General features: G+C 32.0%; 1 protein-coding gene across 3 annotated transcripts; it reads right to left on the bottom strand.

Moving 5' to 3' along the window:
* Positions 1-8,028: 8,028 nt before the first annotated feature.
* On the bottom strand, positions 8,029-12,734 carry LOC122308857 (cytosolic sulfotransferase 5-like). 3 transcript variants are annotated; one of them, XM_043122127.1, is made up of 2 exons: positions 11,924-12,734; positions 8,029-8,771 (listed from the first exon to the last, which is right to left on the bottom strand). In XM_043122127.1, the coding sequence occupies exons 1-2, from the start codon at positions 12,693-12,695 to the stop codon at positions 8,668-8,670; spliced, it is 876 nt and encodes a 291-aa protein (XP_042978061.1). In that variant the 5' UTR covers positions 12,696-12,734; the 3' UTR covers positions 8,029-8,667. The 3 variants fall into 3 exon arrangements, with proteins under 3 accessions (XP_042978061.1, XP_042978060.1, XP_042978059.1); XM_043122126.1 differs by lacking the exon at positions 8,029-8,771 and adding an exon at positions 11,486-11,836; XM_043122125.1 differs by lacking the exon at positions 8,029-8,771 and having other exon boundaries at positions 11,486-12,729.
* Positions 12,735-13,625: the final 891 nt, after the last annotated feature.

The following is a 13,625-nucleotide window of genomic DNA, read 5'->3' as shown; positions in this document are numbered from 1 at the left end:
AGGATCTGCAACAAGTAAATGGATTAAAGAAAACGGTGCGTTAGTAGACACTATAGATAGTTGAAAATAAATAAATAAATAAATTTGATCCATCCGTGACCCGACAAATGTGGCTAGAGATTTGAAAAAATCGCCTGATGTTGTTGACAAACGAGATTGAAGGCTCCGAGTTTCTAAAAAATGTCATTTTCACCGATCGGAAAAAAAATCACATTGCTCTTTGACTTGGATGTAGATTGTCTTGTTCTTTATGCTATCTCTATAAAATCAGTCATGAAGTTCATCCAATCCGCATCAAGTTTTCTTCTCATCTCTATAACTCATCTGCATTCCTTCAACATTCTCGTTTTAAGCCTTCTATTCTTTTCTCAATGGCTAATTCTTCTAACATTTCTCTAGATCCATCCATGAGGCATTATGTACCTCAACCTCCTGTTCTTTCAGCAGCTGCCATTGGTGCCATGTTGCAGCAAGAAAATAATAATTTGGCTAATAAGTCAAATTCTGATGCTATCTATGACTTGGTGAGTCTTGGAACTCTCTACTCTTTCTTTATTGTTGCTTTTTCCCAGCGGCTACAAGCCAAAAATCATGAAATTGAAAAACTCAAAGAACAAATTGTTGTACTTCAACGAATTGTTCAAGAGTCTCACACAAAGGAAGGAATCATTCAGCAGAAGAATAAACGGTTGAAATCTTTATTAGATTCTTCATTCCGCTTGCCGGTTCCCATAGATAAGAATGACATGATATTGTATGAAAAGAATGAGCGTCTCAAACATGAGGCTAAGAATCTCAAGTTTGTGTAAAAGTATTTAAAAAAATTATCTCTATTTTTATTGACTCTGGTCTATCTTTTAAGAGATACTCATAGCATGCATCATACCTATTTCTCTTCTGATCATACATAATCTCTCTTCTGGTAAAGGCTTTGTAAAAATATCTGCTAACTGATCATGTGTGTTTGTGAATTCTAGTACTATATCGCCTTTCTGCACATGATCTCGAAGAAAATGATATCTTATTTCAATATGCTTAGTTCTAGAATGTTGTATTGGGTTTTTTGAAAGATTTATAGCACTTGTATTATCACATTTGATTGGAATATGATTATACATGAGTTTAAAATCTTCAAGTTATTACTTCATGTAGAGAACTTAAGCACAACAACTACTCGCAGCAACATATTCTGCCTCAGCAGTAGATAGTGCAACATAATTTTGTTTTTTACTAAACTAGGAAACTAGTGCATGACCTAAGAAATGACATGCTCCACTAGTGTTTTTTCGATCTATTTTACAGCCAACATAATCTACATCTATGTAACTGATTAGATCGAAAGATGTGTGCTTAGGATACCATAACTCTAGGTTAATTATACCACTAAGATATCTAAGAATGCGTTTAACTGCAATTAAATGTGATTCTTTTAGAGATGATTGAAAACTTGCACATAACCACACACTAAACATAATATCTGATCTACTAGTTGTTAAATATAATAAGCTACCAATCATACCTCATATATTTTCGAGTCAACTGGCTTACCGGATTCATCTTTATCAAATTTAGTTGATGGGCTCATTGGTGTTCCAATTTCCTTAGCACTTTCCATCCCAAACTTCTTCAGTAATTCCTTAATATATTTTGATTGATTGATGAATATCCCACTTTTTGCTTGCTTAATTTACAATCCGAGAAAGAATGTAAGTTCTCCCATCATGCTCATCTCAAATTCTTCCTGCATAGTCTTAGTAAAAACTTGACACATATTTTCATTAGTAGCACCGAATATTATATCATCAACATAAATCTGAATTAAAAGAATATCATTATTTTCATATTTAATAAAAAGAGTTGTGTCGATTTTTCCTCTTGAAAAACCTTTTTCAATCAAGAAACCACTGAGTCTCTCGTACCAAGCTCTAGGAGTTTGTTTAAGTCCATATAATGCTTTTGTGAGTTTGAAAATATGATTTGGAGAAATATGATTTTCAAAACCTGGAGGTTGCTCAACATATACCTCTTCATTTATAAAACCATTTAAGAAAGCACTTTTAACATCCATTTGAAAAAGTTTGAAATCTTTATAACAAGCATATGCAAGTAGCATTCGAATAGCTTCTAATCTTGCGACTGGTGCATATGTCTCATCATAATCGATTCCTTCTTCTTGATTAAAACCATGGGCTACAAGTCGAGCCTTATTTCTAGTAATAACTCCAGACTCATATTTCTTGTTTCTAAAAACCCATTTTGTTCCAATAATAGTATGATTTTTGGGTCTAGGAACAAGTGTCCAAACATCATTTCTTTCAAATTGATTCAACTCTTCTTGCATAGTTAGAATCCAAGATTCATCAAGAAGTGCGTCATCAATATTTTTGGGTTCAATTTGAGATAGAAAAGCAGTATGATTGCAAATATTTCTAAAAGATGATCGAGTACTTATACCTTGTGAAGGTTCTCCTAAAATTTGTTCCACTGGATGATCTTTCACAAATTTCCACTGTTTGGTTGCATCTTGTATTAAATTTTGATGGTCTTTCCTGATGGCTCCATGTTGAACTTCCTCTATTGTTTTCTCTTTGTTGAGATTGAGACTTTCCGTATTATTTATATCTTCTGTTTCTTCATCAATAGATTTCTTGGAGAGTGGAGAATTAGATTCATCAAATACTACATGCATAGATTCTTGTATAGTCAAAGTCTTTTTATTGAATACTCTATAAGCTTTGCTATTAATAGAATACCCGAGAAAGATACATTCATCAGATTTTGCATCAAACTTGCCCAAATTATCTCTGTCATTCAAAATAAAACATTTGCATCCAAATATATGAAAGTAACCAATGTTGGACTTTTTTTCATTCCAAAGCTCATAGGGGGTTTTATCTAATTTAGACCTTAACATAACTCTATTTATAACATAACATGCAGTACTTACCGCTTCGGCCCAAAAATAGCTAGGCAAGTTGTTCTCATTGAGCATTGTTCTTACCATCTCTTGAAGAGATCTATTTTTCCTCTCTACTACCCCATTTTGTTGAGGAATTCGCGGAGCAGAAAAATTATGCACAAAACCATTTTCATCACAAAATGTTTCAATATTTTTATTAAAAAACTCTTTTCCCCTATCACTTCGGATACTTGAAATAGTATAGCCCTTTTCATTTTGAATTCTTTTACATAACTTGGTAAAGGCATTATGTGCCTCATCTTTATGAGTAAGAAAGATGACCCAAATATATCTAGAGAAATCGTCAACAATAACAAATGCATAATATTTTCCTCCTAAACTTGCATCTTTATTTGGTCCAAAAAGATCTATGTGTATCAGTTGCAATGGTCTAGTAGTGAAAATATATTTCTTGGTTTTAAAAGAAGTTTTTGTTTGTTTACCAAATTGGCATGCATCACAAATTTTGTCTTTAAGAAAATATGTTTTTGGTAAATCTCTCAGGAGATCATTTTTTGAAAGTTTAGAAATAAGTTCCATGTTGGCATGACCTAGTCTTCTATGCCGTAACCAACTAGTTTCATTTTGAACTGAAAAACAAATTGCATCTTGTGAGGTAATTTTTTCAAAATCGATTGTATAAACATTGTTATTTCTAATGGCAATAAAACAAATATTACAATCATGATCATTCAAAATAATGCATTTATCCATTTTGAAAGTAACTGTAAATCCTTTATCACATAATTAACTTATACTCAAAAGATTATGTTTTAGACTTTCAACAAGTAAAACATCTTCAATTATGAGAGAAGATTCATTACCAATTTTACCTATTCCCGCGATCTTCCCTTTCGAATTATCTCCAAATGTCACGTGTCCTTTTTCTTTAGATCTAAAATCAAAGAACTTAGTTTTGTCTCCCATCATGTGTCTTGAACATCCACTATCTAAAAACCATTTATTTTTGCTTGTGGATGACTTCATGCATACCTATAAAAACAATTAAAATGATTTTTCTTGGTACCCAAGTTTTTTGGGTCCTTTATTTATTAGTATTAGAAGAAACAAGATTTTTAGGTACCCATATGGCCCTAATAGTCATTGTATGATTTCTTCTAATAGAACAAGTATGATAATTATGACCATTTTTATTACAGAAATTATAAATAACATGTGACATATATGAAGAACTTGAATGATTATAATAGTATCCTTTTTTGGCAAAATTATTTTTATAAAAAGAATTTTGAATATTAGACTTTGATGTAGAAGGATTATCAAAGAAGTTTTTATAAGGCTTGTATTTTTGTTTTGGCATATATCCCAAACCTGTCTTGTCAAAAACACATCTTTGACTACCAATAAGTTTTTCAAAATTTCTTTTTCCATTTGTAAAGTTTTCAGGAATATTTTCTAAATTAGTTTTCTTCTTCTTCAATTCAAGATTTTCATATTTCAAAACGATATTTTCTTTTCTTAAAATATCAATTTCATTTGTTAAAGAAGAATTTTTCTTTTTCAAAGCAGTATACTTGATACCCAATTTTTTAAATTCCTCGTATACCTCTTCTAAAATATTTTGCAATTCTTCATATGAAGAATTTTCAATATTATCAAAATTTGTTATTTCAATGTCATCTTTAGCCATAAGACAAAAATTTGTTGATTCTCCATTACTTGCTTCACTATCTGAGCTACTTGAATTATCATCTCATGTAGCTTTCATTGCTTTCTTGCCCTTGTTTCGATCTTTGTTTAGCAGAGGACAATCTGACTTGATATGACCAGACTTATTGCATTTATAACAAATTAAAGTGTCATTTTTACTTGAATCTTTCTTAGAAAATTTTTTGAAGGATTTCCTCGGAGAAGTTCTATTTTTCTTCAAGAACCTCTGAATTCTTCTTGTTATCATCGCAACTTCTTCATCTTTATCGTCATTTTTCTCATCTTCACCACTTTTACTTTCATGAGGAACAGTTTTAAGTGCTAAGCTCTTTTTTGGCTTTCCTTCTTCTTCTCCTCTTTTCAATATGTACTCATGGGTGATAAGTGACCCGATGAGTTCATTGACTTCGAGTTTCTTGAGGTCTCTAGCTTCAAGAATTTCTGTAACTTTTGATTCCTAACGTTTTGGTAAAGAGTTGGAAATTTTTCTTACTATCTCTACCTTAGAATAAACTTTGCCAAGAGCTGTCAAGCTGTTTATGATGTTAGTAAAACGAGTATGCATACTAGAAATAGATTCATCATCATTCATCTTAAACATTTCATATTCATGAGTAAGAATATAAATTTTTGATTCCTTGACTTGCAAAATTCCTTCATAAGTTACTTCCAAATTATCCCAAATTTTCTTGCCGTAGCGCAATTCATTATTCTATTAAACTCATTTCCATTAAGAGCATTATATAATAAATTCATAGCAGTTAAATTTAAAGTATAAAGTCTATCGTCTTCACGATCAAACTTTTCTTCTTTTTTTTTGACCTTTACTCCATCAACCATTTTTGTTGGAATATAAGATCTATTTACAATACATTTCCAGATTTCTCTACCTTGAGTTTGAAGAAATATTTTCATTCTAACTTTTCAGAATGAGTAATTATCTCCACAAAAGAGTGGAGGCCGACTGCTAGATTGACCTTCACCAAATGAAACTGCAATGTTAGCCATAAGATCTTATCTCAAAAGATAGTTAATCTTATAATAGAGCTCTTAGCTCTGATACTAATTGTTACTGATCATAGGCCGCACCTATGTCACCTAACAATTGTACCTACCAGACTAGCCGACTACCGTCTCTACCAGTATACCGTCACCCATGGTCGGAGAGTCTTGCTTCGGTGACACAGTCACAAGCGAGAGTTTCCATGAGTGATCTGCCTGTATGAACAGTATAGGTCAACTAGCTCTGATACCAATTGTTGCCCAGATGACTAACATAAGAGGGGGGTGAATTGAGTTGTATTTAAAAAAAAAAATAATAATTATAAATTAAATATACAATATAAAATATAAACAAAATACGAAACAGTAATAAATATAAAGAGTAAGGGTAAGAGAGAAGCAAACTCAGTATGTTAACGAGATTCGGTCCCACTGCCTATGTCCTCGCCTTTAGCTACCATTTGAGGATCCCCAAATTCACTATTCAACCTTTTTCAGGTGGAGATAGAAACCTATTACACCTTTGAACAACACCGCTACAAAGGATTCGTGTAGAACACCCTCTACACTTGCAATCACCTTACACGTGGTGACTTAACTATTCCTTGTGTAGAACACTTTCTACACGCACATGGGTTATACACACCTTTTTACTGATACAAGAGCTGATAGTGGGTAGGTTATTAGAAAACACTCCTCAATGAGTGAAATAAGAACAATACAGCGCAAACTATATCTCTCAAAATGAACAAGGATTAAGGCTCAATGCTTAGAGAAGAGAGAATGAAAGTTTTGAATGAATGTTGTATGCTCTTAGTGTTGTGAATGTGAATCTCTCAAATGATCTATTTATAGGCATATGAGACTTCATATTCAAATTTAAAAAGATTCACATGTCAAAGACAACATCATTCACTTTTTCAAAAAAAATCAAACCTAATATTTTACTTTTGGCATATGACAAAAGGAGCACACTTTCCTTTTCAAAAAATTCAAACTTAATCTTTTACTTTTTGCATATGACAAAAAGAGCACACTTTCCTTTTAAAAAAAAAATTCAAACCTAATCTTTTACTTTTTGTATATGACAAAAGGAGCACACTTTACTTTTCAAATTTTTCAAATAAAATTATCTACCTTTTGTATAAGTCTAAAAAAGCATCAATCACTTTTGAAAATATTCAAATAAAACATGCACATGTGAAATATGACAATCAATCATTTTTAATATTTTCAAAGTTCAACCCTTTAATCAAGGCATGCACATGTAAAAGATGACAATCAATCATCTTTCAAAATTTTCAAATTTAATTTTCAAAAATATTCATGCACATGTAGAAAATGTATTTTAATGCTTTATGATAAAATATTAATTTTGAGCATTAATCCTAATTTCAAATTTTGAAGAGATTTACAACATTACTCTATAACTTTAATGTGAACTTGTTCCCTTCTTGCTCATGCTTGTTTCCTTGATGTGCTTGACTCTATTGTGTAGACAACTTGAGTTCGAGACTTCTTTATTCTTTGAATTCATTTATTATCATCAAAATTCATGTGTAGATATATAATTATACAAAACTTGAAACTTTGGGTTCAACATATCGCAATGACTTTGGGACAAAACCTCTCAGGAAGAGATCTAAGAACTTTTCTCACAATTCTGTTCTCAGGAATTCTATCCCCTAAATTAAAACAAGAATTGACAATATCATTAAGTTTTCCATAGAAGCCATCAAAAGTTTCATCATCCTTCATCCTAAGTTCTTCAAAGTTGGTGGTCAGCATTTGAAGTTTAGAATTCTTTACAGCCTTGGTACCTTCATGGGTTACCTCAAGAATGTCCTATGCCTCTTTGCAATTTTCACACATGGAGATTCTCTTGAACTCCTCCTGGGACACGACCATGAACATTGCATTCAGGCCTTTGCTATTCCAACTACACTCGTTGACTTCATCCCTAGAGTAATTTTCTACACTCTTGGGGGTTTGGACTCCCTGAATGACTACAACCAGTTGTTTCCATCCCTTTGTTATGGAAGCCCACACTCGTTCATCCACAGACTTAAGGAAAGCTCTCATTCGAACTTTCCAATACGCATAGTTGTTTCCATAAAAAAATGGTGAAGATGTGAGTGATTGAGACCTATCCATTTAGACCACTACAGCAGGATCACACTCAGGAACTAAATCATAGCGGAGTGAACCCTCTCTGATACCAATTGAAAAGCAGTGGTTCTACACGACACTACACCTAGAGGGGGGTGAATAGGTGTAATCCAATTTTTATGACCTTTCAAAAATTAGTCAAACAAGCAGTTAGTAAATGAATCAAATAACACAAATAATCAACACATGATTTTGATCATGAAGTGGAAACTCATTTAAAGAATATCTTCAAAATCTAAAACTACTCTGGGTGTAAGACACCATCTCAAATTCACTATAGAAATTTTAGTTTGTTACAACCAATTTAGAGACACTCACAAAACCTTTTTAGTAGCTAAACTTGGATTGCAACGCCACGAGTGATCCACTCGATCTCTACACGCATGTAGTGTCGAAACTCCGACCTTTCTATAGCTTCCCATGAAAACTTCTCGATCTCTGCATCAACAACAGCTCCGGACTCTTCAGGCCTACAAATATGTCCACTTCAATAGACTCATGTAAGAGTTGATTTTGGGTATGTTGTGGTGGATAAGTGTTTTGCCAAAAGAGAATCAACCAAATAGGGGAGAGGTTGCTCTAAGAAGTTCTTGGAGGCCCTTAGGGTTTTTGCTATGATTCTCCACCCTTAGAACAGAAGTCAAGTTGTTCTATTTATAGCTCCAATCAAATGAGGCACTTCAAAACCCCAAATTGTAAGTGATCTGGAACATTGGCTTAAGTGAAGTATCGAGCGCAGGTCGAGCGGCACAATCTGCCTGAGTTCGCTCAAGCTCAGCGTTGAGCGGCACACTCTGCCTAAGTTCACTCAAGCTCAGTGTCGAACGATAGTCGAGCGGTGCAATCTGCTTGAGTTCGCTTGAGTTTCATGTTGAGCGAGAGTCGAGCGGTGCAATCTGCCTAAGTTCGCTCAAGCGCCCTGTTGAGCGAGGGTCGAGCGGTGTAATCTGCCTGAGTTCACTCGAACGCCCTGTTGAATGAGGGTCGAGCGAAGTCATATGTTTTGACCAATAACAAGTACATTTCAAACCTTTTCGCAACAACACTTATTACAACACTATTTTACACATTTTCACAAGAATATGTCAATACGCTCATTTTTCCTTCAACACTGTGGTAGAAAAGGGTGATTCAAGTGTGGACATGATTTTAATAGAAATAATGATATTGTTGGATCTCTCTTTATCTTGTGGCTATGTATATAGGAGAAAGGAACAACCAAGGCATGTCAAACTTACCAAAACAAAGATTAAAAAGGCCACGTGGCATTATATTTATGAAAGCAATGGTATTTTTATGGGTATTTTGGTCATTTTGTTTTTATGATGTATTTAGATGAAAAATATGATCCTACAAGAAAAACGGATTATTGCAACTAATTTATTGTAACGAAAAAATTATTCACAATCAAATTAGTTGTAAATAGTTTTTTCGTTACAATAAATTGGTTGCAAGAACCCGTTTTTCTTGTAAATATATCAGTATTTTGATAATTGTTCTCTAGATGATGTTTAAAGTTTCTTTTTCAATACCTTATTTCTTTGGAGCAATAACCCTAGACTTCAATCTATCTATTGCTCTTAGCTTCTTTTGTATTTATCTTATATACGTGACTATCGCTATTTCAAATATTAATAAAAATCTGTTTATTTATAAACAAGTTATGCATGAAGCTATGTATTTTCAAAGGAAAGAAAGTCTGATGGGAAAGAAGGATAAAAGAATACTAAATTACTAATTATTAACATGAAGAACAAATTAAATGAAAATCTTATTAGCGCAAAGAGTATCTGACAATTTGTAATTGTTTGTGCCCATTAAATATAAAAACTATAAGACATACAAATCTTTTTATAATTTTTTATATAATTACGTTGTAATGCAAGATATTTTTATAAAAATAATATTCTTTTACATAAATATTCTAATTTTATTATAAAAAAAATTAAAAATAATTGTACATGTTTTATTGATTCCTTGCTCTTTAAATAGTATCTTTACTAATACCAACCTTTCTAGATCACACTACATGCGCGTGTAGGTTGGGCATTTAGAGATATTTGGTAAATAAAATGAAATAAAAAATTTGTAAATAATAATGAAATGATTTGTAAATAATAATAAAATAGTTTAAGTCATGATAGTTTATGAATTTTTTTTAAAAAAAAAAGAGAAAAAATTAAATAAAAATATTATAAAGTTAAAATATTGTTATAATATAATTTTTTAATATTATATTTATTTTAAAATTTAAAAAACTAAAATTAATTTTTATATTTTATTTAAAAGTTTGATAAAATTATAATAGTTAATTTTAAAATATTTACATTTAAATAAGATTGAAAAATAAGATTAGATGAAAATATGTGTACGTAATAGTAATCATGAAAAGGATAAAAAGAGAGCCAGAGGTAGGTACGACATAGAGGTAAGCAAAATGTCTAAAAACTGCTTGAATCATTTCCCAAACATATACATGGAAGAAAATGATATGGATCTGCTGGGAGCTGCCGCTACTTCTTCTTCTTCTTCTTTTAAAATTATTTTTTTTAAATTTAGTAATTAATAAATTACTTTTAAAAATATTTTGATGTTTTTAAAAAAATATATTTAAGAATATTTAAAAAATAATGTAAAAAAACAAAAAATAAAATATAAAAAAGAAACTCAAAAATCAAAAACGGTAAACTCCAACGGGATTCCTAGCACTACCCATACATGTATAAATATGTTTTCCTATAAACAAGCATTTACATAATTGCTAAAGACAAAAAATTAAAAAAATAAAAATAAAATGAAGTATGAATTATGGATGATTAAGAAAATTTTCCATATTGAAATATTAAGCAATAAACAACGTGATACACCCCTTCCTAGTTCCTACTAACATGTCTACACTTCAACAGGCCGATTCTTCTCATCGTCCATACAATCTACAGGAAGATGAACAATTGACCCAAGAATGTAGGGACTTCATATCTTCCCTATTTTAATAGAAATGATATTACTATTGAGTCTTTGCTTTGTTTTATGGTTATATATATAAGGAACAGGAACAACCAAGGCATGCCAAACTTAATTAAAAAAAAAAAAAAATTATTGCGGAAATGTAAGTATTTTTGGTATTTTGATCAATCTTTTTCTTTTTTTTTTTTTTTAAAAAAAGGACGATAACTTGTAAATTTATTAAAAGGATTATCCAATCTTATCATTTTTCTTAAGAAATAAAATTGCATGCCCAACTTTAACTTGACGAAAAATTTTCTTTATAATGGGACTAAGCTAAGGATTATCCCCACAGTCTGAAAATAGGAAACTCAATAATTGGTATTAAGCAAAATGTCTAAGGGAAAAAACAAAACCAATTCTTGAATCTTGAGTGTCCTGTTTCTATACCGTGGGGCCATCCTTAGCTTAGTCCAATTAAAGAATATCTATCGTCAGGTTTAAGTTGGCCATGCAATTCTATTTGTTAAGAAAAATGATAAGATAAGAGTAATCCTTTTACAACTCTCATGTTTTACAAAGGTCTAATTATCATGTACTCATGTAGATAAGATCATCATTTAGGCTTTCCATCTCCTTAATTTAATTGACCATAAAATTAGCACACCTTGATTTTAATTAACTCCCAAACATATAGATATATATATATATATATATATATATATATATATATATATATATATATATAACCGTTGACAATATTTATTCAGAGAACTCATTTTACAAACAAGCGTCAACATGAGCTAGCATGGACATTACTACAACAAATTTAATTAATTGCTGACGGAATGTCTACCAATTTAAAAACACCAATAACGCATTTAGTACATACAGGAATTTATGATTGATAATGATAATGTAACTCAGAGACTTAAAATTTCAATCCAGTACCATGAAATTTTTCTTCAATAATATGGTCTAATCTCTCTGTCATCTGAGGTGTGAAGTAATTCACCCAATCTCCACTATTGCCTTTGCGAAAAAATGACGCGTGGTCTATGCCTTGGCGAAATAGTGTGTTGTTATGTTCTGGGAAACGCCACTTTCCGCTTTTATTTACATCCAAGTTGCTCAAGTTATCAAAGCTACACAATTGTAAAATATCATTTATTGTACCTTTTGCATCTTCTTCTGGAGAAAATGGACACTCCAAGAACTCAGCTATCCTCTTTAAATGGGTGGTGGGTTGCTCTTTCATTTCCTCATACTTCAAGAAAAGTATCTTTTGAGCTTGCTTTTCTATGATTGGCTTCCAATAACTCAAAACATGATCCCAATAAGGACCATATAAACTCACTCCCCTACAAAACTTATCAAAATCTTCTTCAAGCGAGTTAGTGGTTGAATACACCCTATTCATGAAGTGCCAAAGTGACACAAAATTATCTTTAGGATTCCTACAAACATACACAATCTTACACGATGAGCCCTTCACAGATGTTGGTAGCAAATCAAAAGGTAAATGAGTTGCAAAAAGTCTTGGAGATGCAAAAGAGTTGAGATCTGGAACCTTTTTTTTATTGTAGATATCTACATCCAGTAGGGGCACAAGAGCATGAGAGATGTTTGTGAGCAAAGGATGTTCTTGAAGGTCTAAATAACGCATCCGGTTCACCAAGGCGAACAAGATGGCCTTAAACCAAGTAGTACCAGCTTTGGGAGGGGTCACCAAAAGGATATCAGTCTCACGAGCTTGAAAGTATTTTTGGAATGCTAGAACTCCTGGCATGGACCATGTTGGGATCCAATATCCATCGTACAGACTAAGTTGGCTTTTCTCCTTCGGCAGGGAAGATATGCAGACGTCTTTGCATTCTTGATGTGGTCCATTTTCTTCCAGGTGCTCAAGAATAGCAGAAGAACAAGAAGATGATTGAAGTGTGGACATAATTTTAATAGAAATGATATTGCTATTGAGTCTCTGCTTTGTTTTATGGGCATGCCAAACTTACAAAAAAAAATAATAATAATAAATAAATAAATTATAAGGGCAATTTATGTTTTTTTTTTGATATATTTAAAAAAAAAAAACTGTTACTCGAAAATTTATCAAAAAGCACCTTAATTACTTATTATGTGAGGTTATGAAAGTAGGGGTAATTTTCTGACATAATATTTAATGTTTGCATACCCTTCTGCACGTGTATGTGGTGAATATATAGAGCTAGTACCACTGCTGTTTTGCTCCAAAGAAGTTATATCTCATCCCCCCGGGGCGGGAGGCCGGACCCAGGTTGCATGTGCTCTTTAATTCTTTCTTTGTCCATCTTAAATGACACCATGTGCCATTTCAGGTGGTAAACCGTATGTCGTGATCAGTACATTATATATCAAGACACATGTTACATGTTAAATGTACACGTTTTTTTTTTTCCTAAAGTAATTCTTGACATATATAATATTTAACGTTTGCGGACCCCTCCTACGTATTTATGTGGTGGAAACAGAGCTAGTACTGCTGCCCTGATCTCCAACCAGATAATCTTACGAAAGATTCTGCTTTTCGTTTCTACTTTATATATTTTTTTTAATGCCGATCGAGTCAAATGGGTTAAGGTTTTTGTCCTCATGACATTAAATAATAAAAAGATGGAAATCTTAAAAATTATATCTGCCACAATGATAATGCTAAACATGCCTTCCATGAATTTTATGGATGTGCCCCCACTACAGACAATATTGTTACCAGCACAAACGTCCATTCATGCAACAGCACAAGAATAATAAATAAATATTTTATAATTAATAATTATCGAGTCAATTGTATATATGTCATATCAACATTTTCTTCGATATAAAAAGATAAAATAAATATTTC

The sequence above is a fragment of the Carya illinoinensis genome, chromosome 5, assembly GCF_018687715.1.
Source record: "Carya illinoinensis cultivar Pawnee chromosome 5, C.illinoinensisPawnee_v1, whole genome shotgun sequence".
Lineage (NCBI taxonomy): Eukaryota > Viridiplantae > Streptophyta > Magnoliopsida > Fagales > Juglandaceae > Carya > Carya illinoinensis.
Note: the sequence above shows the minus strand (reverse complement) of the source record. Positions and strands in the feature narration are given on the sequence as shown.

What these genes read in the sequence shown, in the direction of transcription:
- LOC122308857 (XM_043122125.1), bottom strand. Translation starts at nt 12,695, where the DNA reads ATGTCCACACTTCAATCATCTTCTTGTTCTTCTGCTATTCTTGAGCAC.